This window comes from Somniosus microcephalus, chromosome 2 (genome assembly GCF_052327205.1).
Source record: "Somniosus microcephalus isolate GS21.2 chromosome 2, FLI_Smic_1.0, whole genome shotgun sequence".
Taxonomy (NCBI): domain Eukaryota; kingdom Metazoa; phylum Chordata; class Chondrichthyes; order Squaliformes; family Somniosidae; genus Somniosus; species Somniosus microcephalus.
In genome coordinates this window covers 192,280,095-192,307,312 of record NC_140988.1, presented here as the reverse complement: position 1 = coordinate 192,307,312, position 27,218 = coordinate 192,280,095, and the positions used below count along the sequence as shown (strand labels likewise).

At 45.8% G+C, this 27,218-nt stretch overlaps 1 protein-coding gene across 1 annotated transcript; it reads left to right on the top strand.

Moving 5' to 3' along the window:
* LOC147123172 (uncharacterized) lies at positions 1-25,757 on the top strand. Its single transcript, XM_085965513.1, has 3 exons — positions 1-92; positions 19,242-19,656; positions 25,458-25,757. The coding sequence occupies exons 1-3, from the start codon at positions 1-3 to the stop codon at positions 25,755-25,757; spliced, it is 807 nt and encodes a 268-aa protein (XP_085821639.1).
* The last annotated feature ends 1,461 nt before the right edge of the window (positions 25,758-27,218 follow it).

Below are 27,218 nucleotides of genomic sequence, written 5' to 3'. Positions count from 1 at the left end.
ATGGCTATGAGCTTTTATTTGTCTGGCTCCTTCCAGGCTGCTGCTGGAGATTTTAGCAACATCGCACAATTTGCCGTGCACTGCTGCATAAAGTAGGTCACTGAGGCCCTCTATGCAAAGAGAGAGGGCTTCATCTCACTCCCTCTTGCCAGAGAGAAGCAGGCAGGGCGAGCACAAGGGTTTGCAAGGATTGCAGGCTTCCCCAAGCTGTAGGGTGAAATTGACTGCATGCATATTGATTTGCGTGCGCCTCATGTCAACTCTGCCATATACCTGAACCAAAAGGGATTTTATTCCTTCAACGTGCAGCTGGTGTGTGACCATAAACAGAAGAACATTGGCAGCCTGAAGCAAAACTTCCGCTGTCTGGACCGCCCTGGAAGAGCCCTGCAGTACTTGGCTGAGCGGGTCTCAAGGTTTGTGGTGGTATGCTGAATGTTGCACAACTTTGCCATCATGAGGGAACAGCCATTGCCACCACCTATCAGGCAATAAGCTGAGGAGCAGGAGCACAAGGAGGAGGAGGTGGAGGAGGAGGACGTGGAGGAGGAGGATGTGGAGGGAGAGGAGAAGCCAGAAGAGGAAGAAGAGCAAGGGAGGCTGCAACGTAGATAGCCTCTTTCTGCCCGGGCTGTACGTGAACAATTAATTCAAGAGAGAACCTCAACCCCAATTTCCCATTTCCCAACAGTCCCACACTCCTTACCTTTCCTCTAGCACTGACCATCACATCGTCCTCTTGTCCACAATGCAAAAATAAAAGCCAACACAAAATATACATTCCAATCCAAATTTATAACTTAAATCATGCTATGTTGCATACAAAAATAAAGTAATCACCCTTGTGCATTCTGTAAGTGTATCTTCCATGTGCCTTTGCCTGTCTTCATGCGCCTACAAGGTTCTACCCCAGTGGCTGCAGCATGGCTGGTGGAAGGCTGCTAACTAACTGACTGTAGATGGCCTTGGAGGGCAACCTCAAGCATCTCTGGAACTAGAAGGCCCGGCTTGAAACTGCACCATCTCAGTGTGGGCAGCAGCAGTCTGGGCTGGCTGGCTGACAGGCAACAGTAAGGACACTGATGGAGTGGCAGGGGTGCGAGCATGACTGATGCCGTCTGGAGAGATGACAGCAGGTTTGAGCTCCATGGATCTACTGCCACTCCCCTGGGGCGGCGCCTCAGCAAGCCTAGTAATCTGTTGGTGAACAGATTGCTAGACTGCTGTGACACCCTGCAAGCCCCTTTGAACACTGGTATCGAGAGCTATGATGGCAGCTGTCTGAGCTACCACTGTAGCAGTCAGATGCTGAGTGGCTGCTGCTTATGCTGCAATGGAAATGAGACATTGGCCATCAGCTACTGCATCATGGTTGGTTCCACAAGTGTGTTGATGGAGATGGCCACCCATTCCATTCTGGAATGAATGGGCTCCAAGCCCTGCGCAAAGCCCTGTGACAAGTTGGTGCTGGACTCCTCCATGCTCCTTGACATTGAACGCAGGCTTTCTGGCTGACTTCCCAATGCACCAAGCATGTACACCCATCAGCCTTTTTCTGTAGCCTGGCACATCCAAGTCTTCATCTGAGTCCTCTGCAGAAGAACTAATGCGCAACCATGCCTCCGGTGAGCTGGCACCTGTGCTCTCCTTCCCCCCACCCTGGCTGCAGTGCACATGTGCCCGGTGCAGATCCCGCCTCTAAGCAGTGCTTAAATTACATGCAGTGTCAGTATCTGAACTGATGTCTGCACTGTGAAATCGAGTGATGGTGAGTCTTCACCTTCAATGTCTTCCTGCTCTTCCACCACTACCTGGGCAGGTACCAGTTCTTGGGTGTCTGAAATGAAAAGGGACATGGGTAGGGTTGTGGAGAGGGGGAGAGGAGAAAGCAAGTAGTGTGTGCTTAAACTTGTAAGTCATAAGAGATTGAGGGATGAGGGAGAAGTGGGATGTGGGACAAAGGATTAAGTATGAGGATATTGTTATCTTCAATGGCTTCAGCCCCACCGATGGCCAGCACCATCTCCTCAATGGGGATTAGAACATGCAGGCGCACCTCTCCTACTCCGGTTAGTTCCTGCTGCCTCCGGTTGTGCGCTACCTTATCCTGCAAGAGAAAGGGACGTGTGTCAGTGAGTGTCATACAATCTGTTTGGGTGATGTGGCTGCCAAGGTTGAATAGCTGCCAGTGCATGCAAGCTGTGAGATGTGCGATTGAGGCTTGCAACAGTGCTAAGTGTGTGAGGGTGAAGTGAAGGTATGAATCCTGATTGATAGAGATTGTTGGTAGGTAAGTGATGGGGGTGTGGTGAATTGAGCAGTGTCTGAGGCTACTAGTGCAGTTGTTAGAATGTGGCATTTGAAGGTGCAACCACTGACCTTGACACCTTTGTGAGATCATTAAACGTCTTCCGGCATTGCATTCACGTCCTTGGGGCTATACTCCTGGCATTGACCTCCACGGCAATATGTTCCTACTGTCTTCTCATTGTATAGGTGGAGGGCCTCCTGCCCCCCTGAGGATACATGACATCTCTCCTCATTTCCAGCTCCTCCACCAAGAACTCAAGTGCAGTGTCCAAAAACCTGAGTTCCCACCCTCTCCCATAGTCAGCCATTCTTTGCTCTTTCCCAGGTCAGATTCACTTGTAGCACGACTCCCAGCACCTGCTCCAGCTACAATGTACCTCCCCTTTTAGACGTGCAGGCTAGCTTTAAGCAGTGCAGGCTAGCTTTAAGAAGTGCAAGTTACTAACGATATTGGGCCCCCTGCTGATGCCTGCAGCCAATGAACAGTGTGGGGAGCACTGGCTGCACACAGAAATCATTATAATCAGTAGGTATCATGAAGTTGGCATGCTGCCTGCATTCCACTCAACGGGCACAGGTTAATCATGCATCACGATGCCCGTGACTGTTTTCTGGGGCTAATCAATTTAAGCCCCTTTATATATTGTCATCGCCTGAGTGTGAAGAAACTCAAAGGACATTTTCTGGATGAACATGTGTCAGTGAATATCATGCCCTGAGCAATCAAATCACCTGCTCTTTGTCCCCTATTCCAATCTGTAGTCTACTTAATCAAAGCCTATAGCCATCAGTAGATGGGATTAGATGATTATAAGCAAGCATTTTGTTCTGCTTTTGTCTTTCACAGAAGTCTTACATTGGTTGAATATTTATCTCTTTATACTGCTTTTTCTTTTCACAGATACTTCAGCTTTTTTCAAGAAACACAGGAGTGAATCCATCAAAGGATTACAGACCCCCGGAAGCTTGAGGAACAGTACCTCATCATTTGGTTAGACACTTTACAGCCTTCCAGACTCAACATTGAGTTCGACAATTTCGGATCGTAACCATTGCTCCCATTTTTTCAGACAGCAGCTGCTGGTAATGATTCTGCAGTTGCCATTTACAGCACCTCTAGACCCATCTTTTGTATCTTTACTTGTCCTATTACCACCCCTTTGCCTTGCCTCATCATCCCTTTTGTCATTTAATCATTCCTGACTGTCCCTTGTGTTCTTTCCTCCCCTCCCCCCTTTCCCTGCCTCTGTACGTGCTTAAAACTTCTCTTACATCTCTAAGCTTTGACAGTTCTGATAAAAGGTCAACGACCTGAAACATTAACTGTGTTTCTCTCTCCACAAATGCTGCCTGACCTACTGAGTGCTTCCAGCATTTTTTGTTTTTATTAAAAGATTATGGGCATCTGTCAAGGGTTTATCATGTTATTTAACGATTGCTGACCTGCCAATTAGCATCTGAAATTATAGTCAAGTATTAATTAATATCTTACATTATAATTACTGAGTGAACACTAGTAAACACTTCAGTAATTATACTCCAGAATTAAACACAGAAACATAGAAGATAGGAGCAGGAGTAGGCCATTCGGCCCCTCAAGCCTGCTCTGCCATTCAATGCGATCATGGCTGATCATCCAAATTCAGTACCCTGTCCCTGCTTTCTCCCCATACCCCTTGATCCCTTTAGCCTTAAGAAATATATCCAACTCCTTCTTGAATATATTTAATGAATTGGCCTCTACTGCCTTCTGTGGTAGAGAATTCCACAGGTTCACCACTCTCTGGGTGAAGAAATTCCTCCTCATTTCTGTCATAAATGGCTTACCCCTTGTCCTTAGACTGTGACCCCTGGTTCTGGACTCCCCGACCATCGAGAACATCTTTCCTGCATCTAGTCTGTCCAGTCCTGTCAGAATTTTGTAAGTTTCAATGAGATCCCCTCTCATTCTTCTAAACTCCAGCAAGTATAAGCCCAATCGACCCAATCTCTCCTCATACGTCATTCTTGCCATCCCAGGTATCAGCCTGGTGAATCTTCGTTGAACTCCTTCCATGGCAAGAACATCCTTCCTCAGATAAGGCGACCAAAACTGCACACAATACTCAATGGCCTAGAAATTGAGTGCCCTTAGCGCCGATTTTGCGGCGCTAGAGGGCCTAGCGCTGCAATTGGCGCCGGCGCCGAAATTGCCTGGGGCCCTTCCGCCACGGTAGACCGGCAGCGCTGCGCCGGCACCGATGACGTCATCGGTGTGCGCAGCGTCCCGGTTGCCATGCCGACGGGCCCCAGCGCCGAAATTCAGTTGCGGCCGCCTCGCCCGTGGCAGCCGCAACTAAGACTCTGGCAACAGAGTCTTACAAGTCTTTGCGCCGGCGCATTAAAGGCCCCGCGGCGGCCGGCCGCTTTCCCGCCGGCCGCCTGGCCGCAGCTCCCTCCCCGGACTTCCCCCCCCCCCACCCCCGGAACAGAAGCAAGCCCGGCACTTGTCCGAGGTGCCGGGCTCATTTTTAAAAAGATTTTCGCGGGCCGCGGCCGGGTGCAGGCAGCTCCTCCTTAAGGGAAGGAGGAGGCCTGCACTTCCCGAGCCTGCCGCACCGCATCGGGTGCCGCAGCGCCGGAATTGCGGCGCGAAACGGCAGTTAGCGCCGATTTACCGCCGCAAAGACCCTTCAGTAGCGCCGGCAGCCGTTTGGGCGCGGCCCTGCTGAATTTTTGGCGCGCGCAGGGGGACTTAGCGCCAGCACTAACTTCCGGCGCTAAAGCCCTGGCTAAGCCAAAACTCAATTTCTAGGCCAATATGTGGTCTCACCAAGGCCCTGTACAACTGCAGCAAGACATCCCTGTTCCTGTACTCAAACCCTCTCGCTACGAAGGCCAACATACCATTTGCCTTCTTAGACAGAAAATAAGAGAACAAGTAACAAACCAACTTATCCTAGAACTATATAATCAATATTGATTGGAACATATTGCTCTAGTTGAGAGCTAACACCACAATGGACTGAACGGCTTCCTTCTGTTTCAGGGGAAGGAGTTAAACATTTCCGCCACAGCATTAACATTTTTTTAACAAAAGTTTCTACAAAACATTCATTGCCAGTTTTCTAATAGTAATTGATTAGCGTGCAAGAATGACATACTCCCGCTCCATTGGAATTTCCCAACATAAAATAAAAGTGGTTGAGATCCAGTGGAATGGGATCCCACCCTAAATTCCTGCTGCTACAGCCTAACCTCCATCCTGATTCTTGCATCCCAGGCCCAGAGATTTTGGGGGACAATATATGTTTACAAAAGTGCACACAAGTACTAATTAATAGGGCAAAAATCAAGCACTTTTTAAAGTGAGTGGCAGACTGAATGACGGAATAAATAAATACAGGAGAGAATGTGAAGGATGAGCTGTGGCACAGAAAAAAAGAAAAGAAAATCTTTCATCTGGTCAGCTTCCACCCAATCACTCAAAACCCATACCACGCTGTTGTCTTCATTAACTCTCTCCACACTGAAATTGCAGGTTCCTTCCTCTCTCCTGCTTCCATATAAAATATTCCTTCTTAAATAACAGCAAAATGGGAGCAATGTGATGTTAAATTACAGGTTCTTTTTGTGCACTTACAGACAATGCTTAGAACTCGGGGCTCAGGAGGGGAAGCCAGAGAAATGCATTGGAAGAAATACTCTATATGAGTAAGATCCAAATGAGTTTATCCAATCCTTAAGTTGTGACAATAGTTTTCTGTTTAGCTTAGAGTACTACATTTTGTGCAGAATTAGAAAATACAGTTGTCACCTAAAGACATTCTGCAGAATGCAGAGATATAAAAAAACACACATTGAATATGCCTAGAAGTAACAATGGCAATATGAAACAAATCCACATTAAGAAGAATAACCAATGACGTGCAAAGGATAATAAGTATTATGAAAGCATTCTTTTAAAATTCACTTGATGTCTCTAGGGGACATATTATTCTTGATGAAATGACAACAAGGTTAGTGACCCAGATTTTAATTTTAAAATCTAAATCAACATAAAGGCATTTTTTATCTCTGGTAAATGTAATGGCCTAAGGTAAAATATTTTCTGACTGCCCTTTAATAAATATCACGGTGTTCTAATTTAAATTGTAAATGGATTTGCACTGTGGCTACAATTTATAAAAACTGCAAAAACACCCTTCCCTATATTAAGTAAAGTTAAATCCATTTTTAAATTATGGTATATTTACTTTATGCTAATGAAACAGAAATTTACCTATTTATCTGCTTTCTTGATTTCTTTTAACTATATATTTCACAAGGCATAAACTGTTGTGAAAAAAGGTGAGGTGCATTACTGGTGAAGAATGCTGATATTGATAAATCCTTTGCCATATGCAGTGTGCTCATGGCTAGTGACACATCTGTTCAACTTCCGTACTTCAACTCAGCACAGCTGTAATGCAGCCCACACCGGAACCAATATGCTCTTTGGGCAAGCACTTCCAATGCTTGGGGTACATGGGAGGTGGAGAAAGCTTAAAATACTCCCCTCTGAAAGTTGGCAAATTGTTGCAATATTCTACATTGTGGCCATTCACAGTCCTTGCAATGGAGGTGCGTGAGAAACAGCAGGAAGAGAGCAGGAGGAAGAAGATGCCAAAAAGCCAGTGGTAGGAGACCAAGCACTATGAGCTGGCAGTAAGGTATGGGAGGCTTGATAGTCTCCTTCTTTTTGGGCGAGCCTTCAGATGTTTGAGAGAATTGATTTTAGTTCTATTTGTATCTGAAGAAATAAGAGCTGAACATTTTTTTCCTTTTATAAATAGTGATGTTTGACTGAATTTCCTTTTCAATAAAATGACACATTGCCATTAATGCTGCGTTTATTTGATTTTCTCTGTGTGGCAATGTCAACATACATTGGCTCCTAAGTACCAATGTGTTAACTCTTCAATGCATTGCCCTCGTGTGCTTACTAGCATCTGTAAACTGCATCCCTATCTATTCCCTGTGTCTGAGATCTGCGTGCTCTCCTAGGTAAGTAGCCAAAGGGTGATTTCAGCTGTTGAGACTCAGTCTGTAGTCTGTAGACTCAGTCAACCCTCTCTGTAGTGATGACTGCCTCAATATATCTTCATCAACAGCAATAACAACAACCTATATTTATATAGTGCCTGCAATGTAATAAAATGGCCCAAGGGGCTTCACAGGAGTGTTATCAAAAGAAAACAAAATTTGACGCGAGCCATATAAGGAGATGTTAGGGCACATGACCAAAAGCTTGGTCGAAAAGGTAGGTTTTAAGAAGCGCCTTAAAGGAGGAAAGAGAAGTGGAGAGGTGGAGAGATTTAGGGAGGGAATTCCAGAGCTTAGGACCTAGGCATTTGATGGCACAGCCACCAATTGTGGAGTATTTAAAATTGGGGATGTTCAAAAGACCAGAATAGGCGGAGCACAGAGATCTAGGGGGATTATAGGGCTGGAGGAGGTTACAGAGATAAGGAAAGGTGAGGCCATGGAGGGATTTGAAAACAAGGATGAGAATTTTAATCAGCATACATGTAAAACTCACGTTGTGTTGCCGGATGATGTCACCGAGGGGCAGCATTTAGATAAGGAATAGAAGGGGGCCAAGGATAGATCCTTGGGGGACCCCAGAGGTGACAGTGCGGGATCAGAAGCGAAGCCATTGCAGATGATTCTATGGTTACAGCTGGAAAGATAGAAACAAAACCAGGAGAGTGCAGTCCCATCCAGCTGGATGACAGTGGAGAGGCGTTGGAGCAGAATTTTGTGATCAACCGTGTCAAAGGCTCCAGACAGGTCTAGAAGGACGAGAAGGGATAGATTACCTTTGTCGCAGTCAATTAGGATGTAATTTGTGACCTTGCTGAGAGGAATTTCAGTACTGTGGCTGATTGGAGGGATTCAAACAAGGAGTTCTGGGAAAGATGGGCACAGATTTGGGAGGCGACATCATGTTCGAGAACTTTGGAGAGGAAAGCGAGGTTGGAGATGGGGCAATAGCTTGCAAGGAAGGGGGTGGTCAAGGGTTGTTTATTTGAGGAGGGGGTGATGACGGCTGATTTGAAGGAAAAGGGGACAATACCGGAGGAGGGAACTATTAACAATATCCGCTAACGTGGGAGCCAGGAAGGAAATTTGGGATGTCAGTAATTTAGTAGGAATATGGTTGAGAGAGCAAGAGATCGGTCTCATTGACAAGATCAGCTTTAAAAGGGCAAGATGGGAGACAGGAGAGAAATTAGAGAAAAATGCAAATTCAGGGTTAGGACAAAGGGGAAATGAAGAGCAAGTAAGGTCCAGTGGGCTTGGGGAAGGGAGGGAATTGAAAGCAGAAGCAGTTGAACGGATGTTGTCAATCTTTTTAACAAAGAAGTCCATGAGCTCCTCACATTTATTTTTGGAGGTGAGGGAGGAGGAGGCAGGGGAGGGTGGTTTGAGAAGACAGTTAGTGGTGGAGAAGAGAAGCCTGGTGTTATTTTTGCTGTCCTGGATGATCTTAGAATAGTGGGTAGTTTTAGTGATGGAGAGCAGGACCCGGTAATATTTTATATGGGCCCAGAAATTCAGGTCGGGGGCTTCCCGCGGGTGCAAGCCCCCGACCTGCACTTACCTAGTGCGCCGGTCGTTGAGCTGTGGTCCCGCGTGGATTCCGATCCGGGGCCTGGTCCAGCTGCCGGCGCGCAGTGCTTACGTATCCCAGGGGCGCAGTTAGTTCGATGCATCCCCTGGGATCACGCGGGCCATGGAGAGCCAATCGGATCAGAGAAATGCCCATTCATAAGATTGACAGGAAGAGCTGTCAAAACTTATAAATACTACGGCCCCAAAATAGCACTAAATCTTCAAATAAAGTTTTAAAAAACATCACATTTTTGAAATAAACTATAAATTACATGAAATAACTATTTTCAACAATAATTTACATTTTTGAAAAAGTAATTTTATTTTCTAACGGGGCTAAAAATAAACTTACCTTGCTTTAAAGTATTTAAAAATAATAAACCTGTGGAAAAAATGTTTTAATTTTAATTAATTCACCACTTACCTTGTAAAAAGCAGGCCTTATGCCTGCTTTTTACATGTCTAACTTCTGCAGACTTACCCTCCTGGGAAAACCTGTAAAAAAAAAAAGTTTGATGCGCACGCGCAGCCTCTCCTGCGCACGCGTTTAAACTCTGAACCCCTTCTTTCAGGGGAACGGAAGTGCCGGTTTCCCACGCATGCGCAGTGCATGCAGGAAACCGGCACTTTTATTGGGCCTACAGGTGAGTGCCCCGTGCATACTCACCCGTGGAGACACAAATTTCTGGGCCATGATCTAGCCAAATCTGGTGATGGATGATTAGACCAGTTGTCCGCCAAAGACATTCAAGTCTGTGTCCCTTGGACTTAAGGGAATAGAAATGAGGGTTATACCAGGGGGATCAATTAGGGTGAGAGAGTGTAATGATTAGGGTGAGAGAGTGGGGACAAGGGCATCAAAGGTGGTGGGGAGGGTGTGATTCAGTAAGTCAGTAGTTGCAGAGATGTCATAGAGAAGCGTAAGCTCTGGTATATGATTTGCTGGGGTGCCCCTGCTTTCAAACAAAGGTGTAGGACTTTGTGCTGTCATAGAGTTCAAACTGAAATCACTACTTCTGTGCCTCTGAACACATGCACTGCGAAAGGGCATCTGCCAGAGGATGTATGTATGGTATGTATCTATGAAGCTGAAAAATCCATCCATGACAGATGCCTGTAATCCTTTAATGGATTCCCTGATGTCGGTTACTGAGATGGCCATCTGCAGCTGCAGTTGATTTTGTTGCCTAAGCAATGCCAGACTCGAAATGAGACAACTAATCATCCATCCTTTAATTGTAAGACTAAAGATCTATTAACATTCAAACCAGTGTTTTTCTCAGTAAAGCTGATACAGAGGATTGAGCCTCATGTATTGAATTATCACAGATTTGGCAACAACTAAAATGTATTTTCTCCTTAAACAGGATGCAGTGGTCAGGCTTAAAATCTAATGCAATTATCCAGCCATCAGACAGCAAGAATCATTCACCAAGGATAAAACAATTAACTTCTCAGATTTATGTATTAAACAAACTCTGCTTCTATCAGCGAGGAAATCATAAAATTGACATTGCTGGCCGTGAGCTCCACCTCACAAGACTGCCAACTTATCTGAGCTGGAGGCCAACACTGAGAAGAAGCATGTTTCATCTTTTCACATAGTTATAGCTGTCATCACGGAATGAATATTCAAAGATGTGGGCCTAGAAATCTGATTGCTCCCAAAAACAGGGGCACAGGCCTGTTCACATGGTCATAGGGATCATGTTACATTGGCGCTTGCAGCTCATTATCATGATTGAGGTGTGCGGCTAGCATTATTCATTGGCTGCACGTCTGTTTGTGAGTGGGAAATTGGGCTTCACTGATGACAACCAGCAATTCCTAATGGACAGGTGTTCTCTGGCTCCAAACAGTGGGGAAACATTGCAAGTGGGGAAATAGCTGCAAGAGTTGAAGAGAGGGCACCCAGATTCTCTGATGCAGCATTGGAGGCCCTGAGTCAGGTTGTGGAAAGGAGGAGGTCAATGGAACTGAATATCGGAATGGGCTGATGCATTATCGTCTGTTTTGCATCCCTGGCCAAGTCGAATTTCACCGCCCTCATATCTTACACACTACATACAAACTATTTTACCATGACAGGCATATTCTCTAAACACCTCACAAGACTGTCACTAACACACTCCCTTCTTTCTTGCAGGAGAAGGTCGAGCAGATCTTGTGACAAGAAGCTGCCACCAGAGGAAGCAGAGCCCACCTGCACACCCTCTTTCCCGTGGAGGAAAATGTGCTGACCATCAGGGGCAGGGGAAGAGCCATGTCTATGGCAAGTATCAAAGCTGGAGAAGCTATTGCGCAGGGATCCTTCATTTCTGTTTCACTAGCCACTTCTTCCTCTGCTCTCCTTTCACACTAAAAGCTAACCCTTTGTAACGATCAAAAACATGTCATTCTATAGTGGACACTAGGTGGGGCCGTAGAGCTGTGTAGAGCTGTATATAGCTGTATGTATTAAGACTACACTACCCAGCTGTATATATATTAAGACTACATTATCCATGAGGCTAGGCTATCCACAAGGCAGCAGTCAAGATGGAAGCCTCCACAAGATGCTGTACAAGTCCATATGTGCTCAATAAAGCAACTAGCAAAAGCTAGCTGTGTTCATAATAAGAATGTCTATTTATTAATGAACATAACATGGTACCAGGGTGGTGACGATCTGCTGAAAATTGTGAAAAGCGACATGGAGAATTTGAAGCCACCAGAGCGTTTGAATCTCACCGAAAAAATCGACTACAACTGGCAGACTTTTAAACAGCAATTCGAACTCTACATTGCAGCCATCGGATTCGGTACGAAGCCAGATGCAAGGAAGATAGCGTTGCTGCTCATGGTTGCAGGCCCACAGGCGATAGAAGTATTTAATACATTTGTATTTAATCTAGCGGAGAACAGAGAAAAATTAGAAGATGTGCTAAAAAAATTTGATGCACATTGCTCTCCCAAAAAACATGAGACGTATGAAAGATACATCTTCCATTCTCGGACACAGCAACAAAATGAGACTTTTGTTAGCTTTATAACTGATCTGAAACTGAAAGCACAGACATGTAATTTCTCTGAGCTGAAATCATCCATGATTCGTGACCAGATTGTGTTTGGTATTCATGATAAAAAAGTCAGGGAACGTCTGTTGAGAGAAACCGAACTAAATTTGGAAAATGCAGTGAAAATATGCCAAGCCAGCTAGCTAGCTCGAAAACACGCGAAGACTTTCAGTGAAATCAATAATGATGCGATTGTAATGAGTGAAAATGCTGCTGTCGGTGCTGTGTCCTACAAGGGGAAGAAACGTGGGCAGAACAGAAATGAAAAGCAATCGGAGGATGAAATGTTTAATTGTAAACGCTGTGGTTACAAACACCAGTTAAGACAATGCCCAGTGTTTGGAAAAATGTGCACAAAGTGTAATGGAAAGAATCACTTTGCCAAACAATGCTTTTCGAAAGTAAAAACAACGAAAGGGCAATAAGTTAACGTGATTGAGGACACTGATTTAAGTGAGACATTTTTTGTAGGAATGGTGTCATGTGACGATATCAAAAAAGATACAGAAAATGTGCAGCCCTCAGAAATGGACAATGCTGAACATAAAGTCAATGCATTAAAAGTGGACAAATGGATGATCCCACTGCAGATAAATGGAGCATTAGTTTCATTGAAACTGGACACTGGGGCAAAAGCAAACTTAATCCGTATGAGTGACATAAAAAATATGAAAGAAAAGCCCAAAATACAGAAAAAGTCAGTACTACTGAAGAGCTATAATGGACAGAAAATAGATAGCTTAGGTGTATGCAGACTTAAATTGACAGTCAAAGACAAAGTGCATCATCTCATGTTTTCTGTTGTGGCTGAAAGACTTGATTTGACACTAGGTGACAAAGCTTGTGAAGACTTAGAACTGGTCAAGAGAGTCTACCGTATAAACTGCGCCATAAGCAGACCAGATGCCTCAGGTGATGAAGCAGAGAGCCCATCAAGGATGAAAAGGCCAAAGGGTATCCATGTCTTCAAAAAGCCTAGTTTCTCCAAGAAGAAAGAAAAAGACTTTAAGGTCAAAGAGAAGCCAAAGGAAGAAAAGCACAAAGAGGAAAAACACAAGGAGAAAAAGTCCAACGATATAACCGCAGCAGATGTTGTTAAGCAGTGGAAAGAGAAAAAGAAAAGGAAGAAGCCTGCACCAGAGCAGGAAGCAGTTCCGGTGGATACTCCTTCTTCCCTCAGGCCAATCTTTGGTGTTCCATTAGCCGAGGCTGCTGAGAGGACTATGCTGTATGATGGGATCCAGCTGCCAGCAGTTTTTCGAGAGTGCATTGAATACATTGAGAGTTATGGCATGAAGAGTGAAGGAAACACTGAAACCCTCTCCAAGCAAAGATCGCAAGGAGACCTCAATCTATACAAGAGCAGATTGATGACAATACCGCAACTGCATCTTGTCATTCACCGCCAGAACAATCTCATGAAGACACATCAGACTTACCCGTGTTGAGAAGATCCACACGTGAAGTAAAAAAGCCTTCCTGTTTTGCCACCAAAGAGCTGGTGCTTGCTAGGGTCAGATTGAGTGATGGAGCATCTTCAGGAGGGCTGGCCTCCTCCTCCGGAAGTTGCAAAGTTCTCTCTACATTTTCAGCTCCTTTGACATGACTTAATCTTTGAGTACAATGTAAAGCTTTGAAAATGTGTTGACTGTTTTGAAAATGTTTATGTTTATAGAGCACTAACAAAAGTGTTACTGATATTATCTTTATTGTTTTCTTGAAAGTTGATTGATATTGATTTTGTTAAACCTCAAAAAAGGGGGATGTAATGATCATAAACATGTCATTCTATAGTGGACACTAGGTGGAGCCGTAGAGCTGTGCAGAGCTGTCTATAGCTGTATGTATTAAGACTACACTACCCAGCTGTATATATATTAAGACTACATTACCCATGAGGATAGGCTACCCACAAGGCAGCAGTCAAGATGGAAGCCTCTACAAGATGCTGTACAGGTCCACATGTGCTCAATAAAGCAACTAGCAAAAGCTAGCTGTGTTCATAATAAGAATGTCTATTTATTAATGAACATAACACCCTTGTCCCTCTCTTTCATTTCAGGAGCTGAAAATGTAGAGAGAACTTTGCAACTTCCGGAGGAGGAGGCCAGCCCTCCTGAAGATGCTCCATCACTCAATCTGACCCTAGCAAGCACCAGCTCTTTGGTGGCAAAACAGGAAGGCAGATTATTATCTGAACGGCAATAGGTTGGGAGAAGGGGAATTGCAACGAGACCTGGGTGTCCTTGTGCACCAGTCGCTGAAGGTAAGCATGCAGGTGCAGCAAGCAGTTAAGAAGGCAAATGGTATGTTGGCCTTCGTAGGGAGAGGGTTCGAGTACAAGAACAAAGATGTCTTGCTGCAGTTGTACAGGGCCTTGGTGAGACCACACCTTGAGTATTGTGTGCAGTTTTGGTTGCCATATCTGAGGAAGGATGTTCTTGCCATGGAGGGAGTGCAGCAAAGATTCACCAGACTGATACCTGGGATGGCATGAATGACGTATGAGGAGAGATTGGGTCGATTGGGCTTATACTCGCTGGAGTTTAGCAGAATGAGAGGGGATCTGATTGAAGCTTATAAAATTCTAACAGGACTGGACAGACTGGATGCAGGAAGGATGTTCCCGAAGGATGAGGAGTTCAGGACCAGGGGTCACAGTCTAAGGATAAGGGGTAAGCCATTCAGGAAAGAGATGAGAAGGCATTTCTTCACCCAGAGAGTGGTGAACCTGCGAAATTCTCTACCACAGAAGGCAGTGGAGGCCAATTCATTAAATATATTCAAGAAGGAGTTGGATATATTTCTTAAGGCTAAAGGGATCAAGGGATATGGGGAGAAGGCAGGGACAGGGTACTGAAATTGGATGATCAGTCATGATCTCATTGAATGGCGGAGCAGGCTCGAGTGGCCAAATGGCCTACTCCTGCTCCTATCTTCTTCCATGTTTCTATGTTTCAGAGGCTGAAGTAGAGGAGGAGTCTTCAGGAGGAACGCGATGGACACCTACAGACACTGAAAGACGCCCTTGTAAGAACGGGATATGACGCTCGACTCGTCGATCGACAGTTCCGACGGGCCACAGCGAAAAATCGCATAGACCTCCTCAGAAGACAAACACGGGACACAACCAACAGAGTACCCTTCGTCGTCCAGTACTTCCCCGGAGCGGAAAAACTACGCCATGTTCTTCGCAGCCTTCAACATGTCATCGATGACGACGAACACCTCGCTAAGGCCATCCCCACGCCTCCACTACTCACTTTCAAACAGCCGCCTAACCTCAAACAGACCATCGTTCACAGCAAATTACCCAGCTTTCAGGAGAACAGCGACCACGACACCACACAACCCTGCCACAGCAACCTCTGCAAGACATGCCAGATCATCAACACAGATACCATCATCACACGTGAGGACACCACCCACCAGGTACATGGTACATACTCATGTGACTCAGCCAACGTTGTCTACCTCATACGTTGCAGGAAAGGATGCCCCGGAGCATGGTACATCGGCGAGACCATGCAGACACTGCGACAACGGATGAATGGACACCGCGCAACAATCACCAGGCAGGAGTGTTCCCTCCCAGTCGGGGAACACTTCAGCAGTCAAGGACATTCAGCCTCCGATCTTCGGGTAAGCATTCTCCAAGGTGGCCTTCGAGACACACGACAACGCAAAATCGTCGAGCAGAAACTGATAGCCAAGTTCCGCACCCATGAGGATGGCCTTAACCGAGATCTTGGGTTCATGTCACGCTACATGTAACCCCACCTGATGCAGGGTTATCCAGACTCGAGTCGACATTGGCTTGTTCTCTCTACACAGATGTGGCCGGACCTGCTGTGATTTCCAGCCAAAAAAAATGTTTTTTGTCTGTTTTTTTGTTTTTCATACAGACCCCAGCATCTGCAATATTTGACCCCTTGTGACCCCACCTCATTGTTCTTTGATGTAATGTTTCCCTGACTGACCTGTTTGGACACCATTCACACCTTTGACTGCTGTGATTATCTCTCTGCCAAGGTGTGATAAATGGCAGTTGGAAAGGTTACCTGTAAACATCTGACATGATTCTCTGACTATATAAGCTGTGTCTTTATGCACTTCTCCACTTCACCTGAAGAAGGAGCAGCGCTCCGAAAGCTTGTGATTTCAAATAAAGCTGTTGGACTATAACCTGGTGTCGTGTGACTTCCTACATTGGTAAATTAGCAGACACAAGAGTGCAGGAGCTGGAGCAGGGAGATTGGGTGCCACAAGTGCTAACTGTTTGTCGGGCGAGATCACACACCAGCTTTGCTACGGAGAACTCAAATGCTGACTTTGACAACCCAGGTTACCGAAAAAGGCTGATGAGTGTACACCAGGAAATGATAGGTGCACTCCTTGTGGCATCATGCAGAGCATGGAGACCAATCTGTCCAAAATGGAGCAAGTAGTCAACTCCATGAATAAGGCAGTGTCCCACCATCATGAAGCCTCTGCTGACAGCTCTGGCAGCTTCCATTGCAACTCATGCTGCTGCCACCATGGAAACTCAGCCTCTGATCTTGGCTCTGGGGGCGAGGGGCATCCAGATCGTCACATCACTCCTGTGCTCTGTTCTCGTGCAGAGCCATAGGAGTGCTGAGGTGCATGGATTAATACTGACTTCCATTTTAAATGCTTCTGGCATATGCCCTGGACACCTACGGTGGAGCTGGTCCAATATGGTAGTGTACTACTGCTGTAGAATGAGTGCCAGCGCTGGTCATAGAAACATAGTAACATAGAAACATAGAAGATAGGAGCAGGGGTAGACCATTCGGCCCTTCGAGCCTGCTCCGCCATTCAATGAGATCATGCCTGATCATCCAAATTCAGTACCCTGTCCCTGCCTTCTCCCCATATCCCCTGATCCCATTAGCTTTAAGAAATATATCCAACTCTTTCTTGAATATATTTAATGAACTGGCCTCCACCGCCCTCTGTGGCAAAGAATCCCACAGGTTCAACAATCTCTGGGTGAAGAAATTCCTCCTCATTTCAGTCCTAAATGTCCTACCCCTTATCCTTAGACTATGACCCCTGGTTCTGGACTCCCCAACCATCGGGAACATCCTTCCAGCGTCTAGTCTGTCCAGGCCTGACAGAATTTTATAGGTTTCGATGAGATCCCCTCTCAATCTTCTAAACTCCAGTGAGTATAAGCCCAGTCGACACAATCTCTCCTCATACGTCATTCCTGCCATCCCAGGTATCAGCCTGGTGAACCTTCGTTGCACTCCTTCCATGGCAAGAACGTCCTTCCTCAGATAAGGCGACCAAAACTGCACACAATACTCAAGGTGCGGTCTCACCAAGGCCCTGTACAACTGTAGCAGGACATCCTTGTTCCTGTACTCGAATCCACTTGCTACGAAGGCCAACATATCATTTGCCTTCTTAACCGCCTGCTGCACCTGCATGCTTACCTTCAGCGACTGGTGCACAAGAACACCCAGGTCTCTTTGCACTTCCCCTTCTCCCAATCTATTGCCATTCAAATAATAATCTGCCTTCCTGTTTTTGCCACCAAAGTGGATAACCTCACATTTATCCACATTATAGTGCATTTGCCATGTTTCTGCCCAATCACCTAACCTGTCCAAATCGTACTGGAGTTTCATGACATCCTCCTCACAGCATACCCTCCCACCCAACTTTGTGTCGTCTGCAAATTTGGAGATAATACATCCAATTCCCTCATCCAGATCATTAATATATATTGTGAACAGCTGGGGTCCTAGGACCGATCCTTGTGGTACCCCACTAGTCACTGCCTGCCACTCGGAAAACGAACCGTTTATTCCAACTCTTTGCATTCTGTCCGCCAACCAGTTCTCTATCCAAGTCAATACCTTGCCCCCAATCCCATGTGCCTTAATTTTGCACGCTAATCTCTTATGCGGGACCTTATCGAAAGCCTTCTGAAAGTCCAAATACACCACATCCACTGGTTCTCCCTTATCTATTTTACCAGTTACATCCTCAAAAAATTCCAGTAGATTAGTCAAGCATGATTTACCTTTTGTAAATCCGTGTTGACTTTGTCCGCTCCTGTCACTGCTTTCCAAGTGCTCTGCTATTACATCTTTTATAATGGACTCTAGCATTTTCCCCACTACCGATGTCAGGCTTACCGGTCTATAATTCCCCGCTTTTTCTCTGCCACCTTTTTTGAATAGTGGGGTAACATTAGCTACCCTCCAATCCATGGGTACTGTTCCAGAGTCTTAGGCGCCCGATTTACGCCTGTAACACAGGTGTGGCACCCACAAATTTCTAGGCGATGATGTCACAATATAATAAGACCTCCCCTTTTTATATTCAATGTTCCTATTTAAAGTATCCCATACAATCTCCCATTCTTTGTCTACTGGTATTAAAGGGACGGTGGTAACTTGGATACGTAATTGGCTAAGGGATAGGAGGCAGAGAGTAGTGGTGAACGGATGTTTTTCTGACTGAAGAGAAGTATGTAGTGGGGTCCCCTGGGGTCGGTATTAAGACCATTGCTTTTCTTGTTATATATAAATGGCCTGGACTTGGGTACAGAGAGTGCAATTTTGAAGTTTGCAGATGATACAAAACTTGGCAACATAGTAAATAGTGAACAGGATAGTAGCAGACTTCCGGAGGACATAAGCAGACTGGTGAAATGGGAAGACACATGGCAGATGCAATTTAATGCGGATAAGTGTGAAGTGATGCACTTTGGGAGATACAACATGGAGAGGCAGTATAATTAAAATGGTACTATTTTGAAGGGTGTGCAAGAGCAGAGGGACCTGGGGATGCATATTCACAAATCCATGAAGGTGGCAGGTGTAATTGAGCCACCTGGTGGACTACTGATGTATATAATAGTAAAAGCCTTATGCAGTGCAGTTCTTACCGGAAGCCATGTTGTGCTGTTGTATAAATATCACAGAATTGGCGATGAGGATGCGATTGCAGATTCCTTAGTTGAAATTTTTGTTGGAGGATAATCCTGCCAACCAACAGAGGGACTGTTAGAAGTTTTTCATTTTGCAGAAAAATTTAAAAATCTGAGGCAAATTTCAAGCACATGTGGCTCAACTGTCGATGTTGCCAGAGTCCAGATGGCTGCGCCTATGGAAATAATAGTGCGCTTGGGTGAGTTCCATCACGACTGAGACATTTTTGGAGTGTATTTGAAGCAGCTAGAAATGTTTTTACCGCAAATAGTATTGTCGAAGTCCCCGATAATGTAAACCGTGACCGGGCGGTTTTAGAAATGAAATGGGCTATATTTTTGACTGAAGGAGGCCCCGAGGTGTATGAAACCCTGAAAAATGTGCTTGTTCCCACCAAGCCAAAGGACACACCACTGAAGGAGATCCTAACCAAGTTAGAACAGCACTACAGTCCTGAGCCCCTGGAAATTGCTGAAAGTTATCGTTTTGGAACACACGATCAATTAAATGATGAGGGTATCAGTGAGTACATTGCAGCTTTAAAAAAGTTATCCATTCACTGTCATTTCGGAAACCTTCAGGACCGAGCTTTGCGTGACCATTTTGTTTATGGGTTGAAAAATGAATGGATCAGAAGTAAATTGATGACAACCCCTAACTTGACTTTTGACTTAACTTGTCAGACAGCGACATTAATAGCCGATAGGGATATTCCTGAGAATTCTGCGTCAAACTAACAAGCAGTTAGGAAGGCAAATGGTATGTTGGCCTTCATTGCAAGAGGATTTGAGTACAGGAGCAAGGATGTCTTACTACAGTTGTAAAGGGCCTTGGTGTGACCATACTATTATGTCCGTGTGTAATTGAGACACGGACTGCAGGAGTAGGTTACAACAGGTGTTTACTGAGTGGAGACAAAACTGGAACTACTATGCGAAGTTACTTCACAGGCTTATATACAGGGGTGGTCACTACTGGTACTGCAGTATACAGGGGTTGCAGAATATAGTTCCTTCTGCAAAGTACATACACTACAATTCCTCCCCTTTCAGCTAAACAGTACATAACATTCGATTAATAATTAAATAACATATTTACAATTACAGTTGCTAGATACATTAGCTGAAGTTAAGCAATTATAAGTTCAGTCTTTGAGGAGGCTTCCTGATTCTGTCTGGATAACGCCTCTTTGGGGTATCAGGTTCTTCTGGCAAAGTTGATTCGGGATCAACGTCGTTGTTTGGTTCGTCTGCTTCCAATATCACCGATTCTGGGGTAGATGCAATTGGTACTTCGGTTTCATCACCAGGTGTATCGGATCGTGGTGTGGAATTTAGGTTTTCCAGTGACTCTAGAATCTGGTCAGCATGGCGTCTTACAATGCTCTCTCCAACGTCCAGGGTATACATTAGAGGTCCTTGCCGTGTTCTGATCGTTCCTGGCTGCCATTTCTCTGTGCGGTAGTCCCGGGCCAAAACTGGTTGACATATCTTAAAACTCCTGGTCGGCCTTTCATTCATATTCTGAACCTGCCTGTTCTCCACATCTCTTCTGATGTTTGGCTTAACCAAATCCAAGCGGCATCGTAGTCTTCGATTGAAGAACATCATGGCTGGAGTTTGGTTGGTAACCACATGTGTCGCATTCCGGTAGGCAAACAAGAAGTTATCCACCTTGTGTTGTAGGGGTATGTCTTCATTACACATTGCCTTGATAGCCTTCTTGAATGTTTGAACGAACCTCTCAGCCAATCCATTGGTGGCTGGATGATATGGGGCGGATGTGTAATGCTTAACACCATTGTTCTTTAAGAACCTCCGGAACTCTTCAGACACAAACTGTGGTCCATTGTCGGAGCAAATCTGTTCAGGCAGCCCATTTCTGGCGAATATGGTTCGTAAGACTGTGATAGTTTTTTCTGTGGTGGTTGAGGACATTTTTATTACCTCTGGCCACTTTGAATGTGCATCCACCGCAATTAGAAACATCAAGTCCATAAATGGACCAGCAAAATCAATGTGTACCCTTTGCCATGGAGATGAGGGCCACTCCCATGGATGTAGAGGGGCTTGTGGTGGGGCGTTTTGGACCTTCTGGCATCCTGTACAGCTCTTGGTCATCTCTTCGATTTCTCTATCGATTCCCGGCCACCACACAAACGCTCTGGCTAAGTTCTTCATTTTTACTCCTCCCAGATGACCCTCATGAAGCTCATTGAGCACTCTATCCTTCAATTTGGGTGGAATTACTACTCTGGATCCACACATCAAGTTTCCTCTGCACACTGACAGCTGTTCTCTTCTCAGCGAGCATGCTGGCAACAGTGGTTCGCCATGTGCTGGCCATCCCTTTACCGTTAAATCATAGACCCTGGAGAGTGTCGGGTCATTTCGTGTTTCCTTTTCTATGTTTGCATTCGTCACAGGTAGACATTCGACTATGGTCGAGTGGAATATCTCCACAGGATCCACTGCAAGTGTTTCTTCCACCATCGGCAATGGTAGGCGCAACAATCCATCAGCATTCCCATGCTGTTTAGTTCCTTTGTACTCGATGTCATATTGGTGTGCCCCTAGGAAAAGGGACCACCTCTGTAGCCGTTGTGCTGTCATTATCGGGACGCCCTTCTGAGGGTTGAAAATGGAGACAAGATGTTGATGATCAGTTAGTAGGGTAAATTTCTGACCATGCAGGTAGTGATTGAACTTCTTCACCCCCCACACCAGGCTGAGGGCCTATCTGTAATCTGGGCATAGTTACGCTCGGCTGAAGTTAACGAGCATGACGCAAAAGCTATCGGCCTCTCTGAACCATCAAGGAATTTATGTGACAGTACCGCTCCAATGCCGTAGGGAGACGCATCACATGCCAATCTTATCGGTAGTGATGGGTTGTAGCTAGCCAATACTTCTCTTGAAGTGATTAGGTCTTTACTCTTCTGAAAGGCCCGCTTATATTCATCGCTCCATTTCCATGCTACTCCAGTTTGTAGTAGGGCGTTCAGTGGGTGCAGAATTGTGGACAAATTCGGCAAAAACTTATGGTAGTAATTCACCAATCCGAGGAATGACCTCAGTTGCGACACATTTTCAGGCGCTGGAGCCTTAACTACCGCTTCAATTTTGTCAGGGGACTTATGTAACCCCTCTTCATCAATCACGTGGCCACAATACGATATCTGTTTCTTAAAAAACTCGCACTTGGGCCGATTGGCCCGTAGCCCATGTTCTCTTAGTCTAGTGAGCACCTGCTCTAGGTTGGCAAGGTGTTCACTGTCATCTTCACCTGTCACTAGGATGTCATCCAAGTAACACTGAGTCCCCGGAATCCCTTGCAGGACTTGTTCCATCGCTCTTTGCCATATTGCCGGAGCTGATGCTACTCCGAATACCAGTCGATTATACTGGTAAAGACCTTTGTTGTGTTTATCGTGAGATACTTCCTAAAGGATTCTTCAACCTCCATCTGCAAATATGCTTGTGCTAGGTCAATTTTTGTAGAATGCTTCCCTCCAGATAGTGAGGGGAAAATATCTTCTATCCTCGGGAGAGGATACTGCACTGTGTGAAGGCCTGGGTTCACCGTCACCTTGAAGCCCCCACAGATGCAGACCTTCCTTGGCTCCTCAGGCTTATTATTTAACGTTTTCTTCATGACAGGAACGATGGGTGTCGCCCACTCGCTCCAGTCTACCTTAGATAACACGCCTGCATTCTTCAGATTCTCCAGCTCTGCCTCGACGGCTGGGCAAATTGCATACGGTACCGGTCTTGCTTTGAAAAACTTGGGAATTGCATTCTCTTCTATTTTTATCGAGGCGGTTATGCCTTTAAGAGTTCCCAGTTCTTGTTGAAATACCTCTTTGACGTTAGCTAAGATTTTTGCCAATCATCCAGGTGTGACGTCGTCATCCTTTTTACCAGCCGCAGTCAGTGCCTGAATGGAGTGCCAGTCTAAACTTATCTTTCTGATCCATTCACGTCCCAATAACGGTGGTCCACCATCTTGCAGTATGTACAGATACAATTTCTGTATTTCCTTGCCGTTGTATTCGACAGGCACCCTTATATTTCCTCTGGGGTATACTTTCTGCCCCGTATACGTCTTCAAGACAATGGATGTCTCTTTCAAGGGTATGTGCGAGAATAGCTGCTCATAGTGTCGTCGATTCATGATGGTCAGAGCTGATCCTGTATCCAATTCCATTTTGACTTGGGACCCTGCTATCGTGAGGGTGACCCAAATGGTTCGGTGATCCTCTTTTGTGATTACGTTGTGAAGTTTGAGACAGCTTAGTCTCTTGTTCCCGGACTCACTATCGCTCTTATGGTCTTCGGAACTACTGTCCGTCATCTTTTGTACTGTCCTGTACTGTTCCTTAATAGCCTATTTGTTGTCGTTAGTCTTCTTTCCAGAACTGCAAACTCGTGCAATGTGTCCCATCTTTCCACATTGCCTGCATATTTTGTCCTTGGACCAGCAGTCCTTCTGGTCATGGGTTGTTCTGCCGCAGCAATAACATTTTTCAAATCCCCGTGTCATTTCATGGGTGCCGTATTCTTGTGGCTTTTGCTGTGTTTCCACAGCTCCCCTTGCTGCTGCTTCGTACGATACTGCCACGCTGTAAGCCTTATCTAGCGTCAGCTCTTTCTCTGAGAGTAACCTCTTCTGGGTTCCTTCACTCAGGAGTCCACAGACAAATTTGTCCCGTAGGGTATCTGCCAGTCCTGCTCCGAACTGGCAGTGTTTTGATAGCTTGCGTAGTTCGGTAAGGTAATCAACATTGCTCTCCTCTTTATGCTGATTTCTCTTGTGGAATTTAAATCTTTCTGCTATCAGCAGCGGTGTAGGATTTAGGTGTTCCTGTAGGATATCAACAATTTCATTAAAACTCTTCGCCATCGGTTTGGCTGGAGTGATCAGCTTCCACAATAGGCCGTACATTCTTGCGCCCATTAAGTTGAGTAGTACCGATGCCTTTTTCTCATCGGCTACTTCATTTGCCTTGCAATATACTTCGACTCTTTCCACATACGTGGTCCAGCTTCTATTGCATTATCGAAGGCAGTGATATTGCCGGTCTTCGGCATGTTGGAAATCTAAGATGGTGCCTCCCGCGCTTTTCCTTCTTCCCCAATTGAACAAAATGGCGCCTCCCACGCTTTGCCTTCTCCCCCGCTGGATTAAGATGTCGCCTCCCGCGCTTTCTTCCTTCTTCGCTGCTGCTAGCGCTGTTACTGGCGTTTTTATGCCTTGATGGCGATGCCCTATGGTCTTCACGCACTTCCTCCCCCGCGCTGCTGCTAACGCCGCTCTCCGCGATCCCCGTGGCAAACTGCAGCTCCTCGCGGCTTTCTGCGCTTCTAATTTCTTTTATTTTCCCGTCGTCAGAGCAAACCCTCCGGGACACTTTCCTCCCTCTTCTCGGGTCTGTACGCTGCCCGGCTTCGTAACACCGGCTGCGCCCTGTGTGCTCCACCCTCTCTCTCTCTCTCCTCTTCCCGACAACGCTGCTCAGCCGCGTTGAAAAGCCACCTGATCGAGCTCTAGCCCTCCGCAGCCCAGGAAGGATCAGTGTACTACCTGCCACCAGCCCGATTTGCTGGAACACCATAGACAGGATAACCAAGCCCCGCTCTCGACAGCCTCTCCTGCTGAATGAATCAGAGGCGGTTGTCCACGGTCGACGCCCGTTTCTTCTGTTTGTTATGTTTTTCTTTCTTCTTTCTGGCCTCGACCTCCAACAACTTCGCTTCATGGATGGATCCCCATGAGGTGGTGCAGAGCTGTAGGTAAGTTCGGATCTGCTCGTCGCCAGTATTATGTCCGTGTGTAATTGAGACACGGACTGCAGGAGTAGGTTACAACAGGTGTTTACTGAGTGGAGACAAAACTGGAACTACTATGCAAAGTTACTACACAGGCTTATATACAGGGGTGGTCACTACTGGTACTGCAGTATACAGGGGCTGCAGAATATAGTTCCTTCTGCAAAGTACATACACTACACATACCTGGAGTATTGTGTGCAGTTTTGGTCTCCTTACCTAAGAAAGGATAAACTTGCCATAGAGGGAGTGCAGCAAAGGTTCACCTGACTGATTTCTGGGATGGCAGGACTGATCCTTGAGGAGAGAGTGGGTTGACTAGGCCTGTATTCACTAGAGTTTAGAAGAATGAGAGGGGATCTCATTGAAACGTATGCAATTCTGACAGGGCTAGACAGACTGGATGCAGGGAGGATGATTCCCTTGGCTGTGGGGTCAAGGACGAGGGGTCACAGTCTCAGGATACGGGGTAGGACATTTAGGACTGAGATGAGGAGAAATTTCTTCACTCAGTGAGTGGTGAACCTGTGAAATTCTCTACCACAGAAGGCTGTGGAGGCCAAGTCACTGAATATATTTAAGAAGGAGGTAGATAGATTTCTAGATGCAAAAGGCATCAAGGGGTATGGGAAGAGAGCAGGAATATGGTATTGAGATAGAGGATCAGCCATAATCATATTGAATGGTGGAGCAGGCTCGTAGGGCCAAATGGCCTAATCCTGCTCCTGTTTTTCTATGTTTCTATTTCCAGTCATCAGACAACCGAGGTGAATCGGCTGCAGGCTAAAATTAAAAGGCAGTTGGGCCCCAAGGCCTCAGCAACTGGCCAAGCTAACAGTGCATTGAAGTTGTGCTATCCTGGGACAACACATCACTCAAAGCTGTCCATCTGTGAAGGCAGAGTGTTTCTACTGCAAGAAAACTGGGCATCTTACGAAGGCGGGCCAACAGAAGAGTAAACCGACTGGCAATGCTAGAAGTAGAAATTGCCAGACAATACATACCGTTGAAGAGAAGCAGCAGAACGAGGAGTTTCTGGAGATTCACGTCATCAGGAGCACGAAGGTATCTAACAGTGTATCGCGAGGTATCATCATCCAAGTAGATGTCGTAGGAACTAGGATACCCATGGAAATCGACACTGGTGCATCCGTGAAAGTAGCACCGGAATCACTATATCACGTCAAGCTGCGTGATTATCGACTAGAGAAATCGAAGGTAGAGCTGTGATGTTACTTCGGAGAGCAAATCCCTTTAGTAGGAAGTGTCACCATACTAATGAAATACAAGGATCAGTGTCAGAGCTTGTCTCTCATCGTAATGGCAGGAGACAAGCCTGCCTTGATAGGTAGAAATTGTTTGGGATCACTGAAGCTGGATTGGAATGAGATTTTTTGTGTGGAAGCAAAACTTGCATCGAAAGATGATGTCATCAAGCACTATCCGAAGGTGTTCAGTGAAACAGGCAGTCTGATCCAAGACTTCAAGGCGAGTGTCAGTGTGCAGAAGTACGCAAGATCAGTTTACTGCAAGCCATGTCCCGTACTATACGCACTCAAGGAGAAAGTTGAACAAGAACTCAAAAGACTAGAAACTGAGAACATTGGGGGGAAAATTCGGAGGTAAGAAGGAGCAGGTGCTGGCAGTCGGCCAAAAGAAAAATGGCCACCCGGCACCTGCCCTTTAATTTGCGCGCTGCTGCTGCCAAAACACCGCCTAACCTGATCGGACATATCGTCTGGCGAGAGGTCAGGGCCGCAAGGGAAGTTTGTGGCCAGGGCGCCAGTGGGGCGCTGCGCATGGCGATGACGGGCACTAAGGGGAGGCGCAAAGCAACCCAATTTTTCCCCCAATATCTCCAAGGTAGATCTGAGTAATTGGGCTACACCCATTGTTATTGTACCTAAGTCAGCTGGTAAGGTAAGGTTGTGTGGTGATTATAAGGTAACCATAAACCAGGTTCTAGTGTGTAATCTACCTAATATGTTGCCAAATGTGGAAGATTTATTCACAGCGCTGACAGGTGGCCAGATCTTTTCGAAGTTAATCTAACAAACGCCTACCTACAACTCGAGTTAGATGAAGAGTCCATGTCATGCTTCACTATAAATGTTCACCGAGGCCTATATCAGTTCAATAGGCTACCATTTGGAGGATCTTCTGCCACTAACATATTCCAGGGGGTGATGAACCAAATTTTGCAAGGGGTTGAAGGGGTAATGTGGTATTTGGATGACATACTCATTTCAGCACCAAACAGGCAAATCCATGATGAAGTGTTAAATTAAGTGCTCAAATGGCTAGAGAAGCACAGAGTATGAGTGGCAGCTCACAAGTGTGAGTTGTTTCAAAAGCCAGTGGAGTATTAGGGCACAGAGTAGACAAAGATGGTTTACATCCAACCAAGGGAAAGCTGGATG

Coding starts and splice junctions, on each gene's coding strand:
- LOC147123172 (XM_085965513.1), top strand. CDS start 1: ATGGCTATGAGCTTTTATTTGTCTGGCTCCTTCCAGGCTGCTGCTGGA. Junction 93..19,241: donor GCCGTGCACTGCTGCATAAA/GTAGGTCACTGA, acceptor TACCGCAAATAG/TATTGTCGAAGTCCCCGATA. Junction 19,657..25,457: donor TTGACTTAACTTGTCAGACA/GCGACATTAATA, acceptor GTATTGAGATAG/AGGATCAGCCATAATCATAT.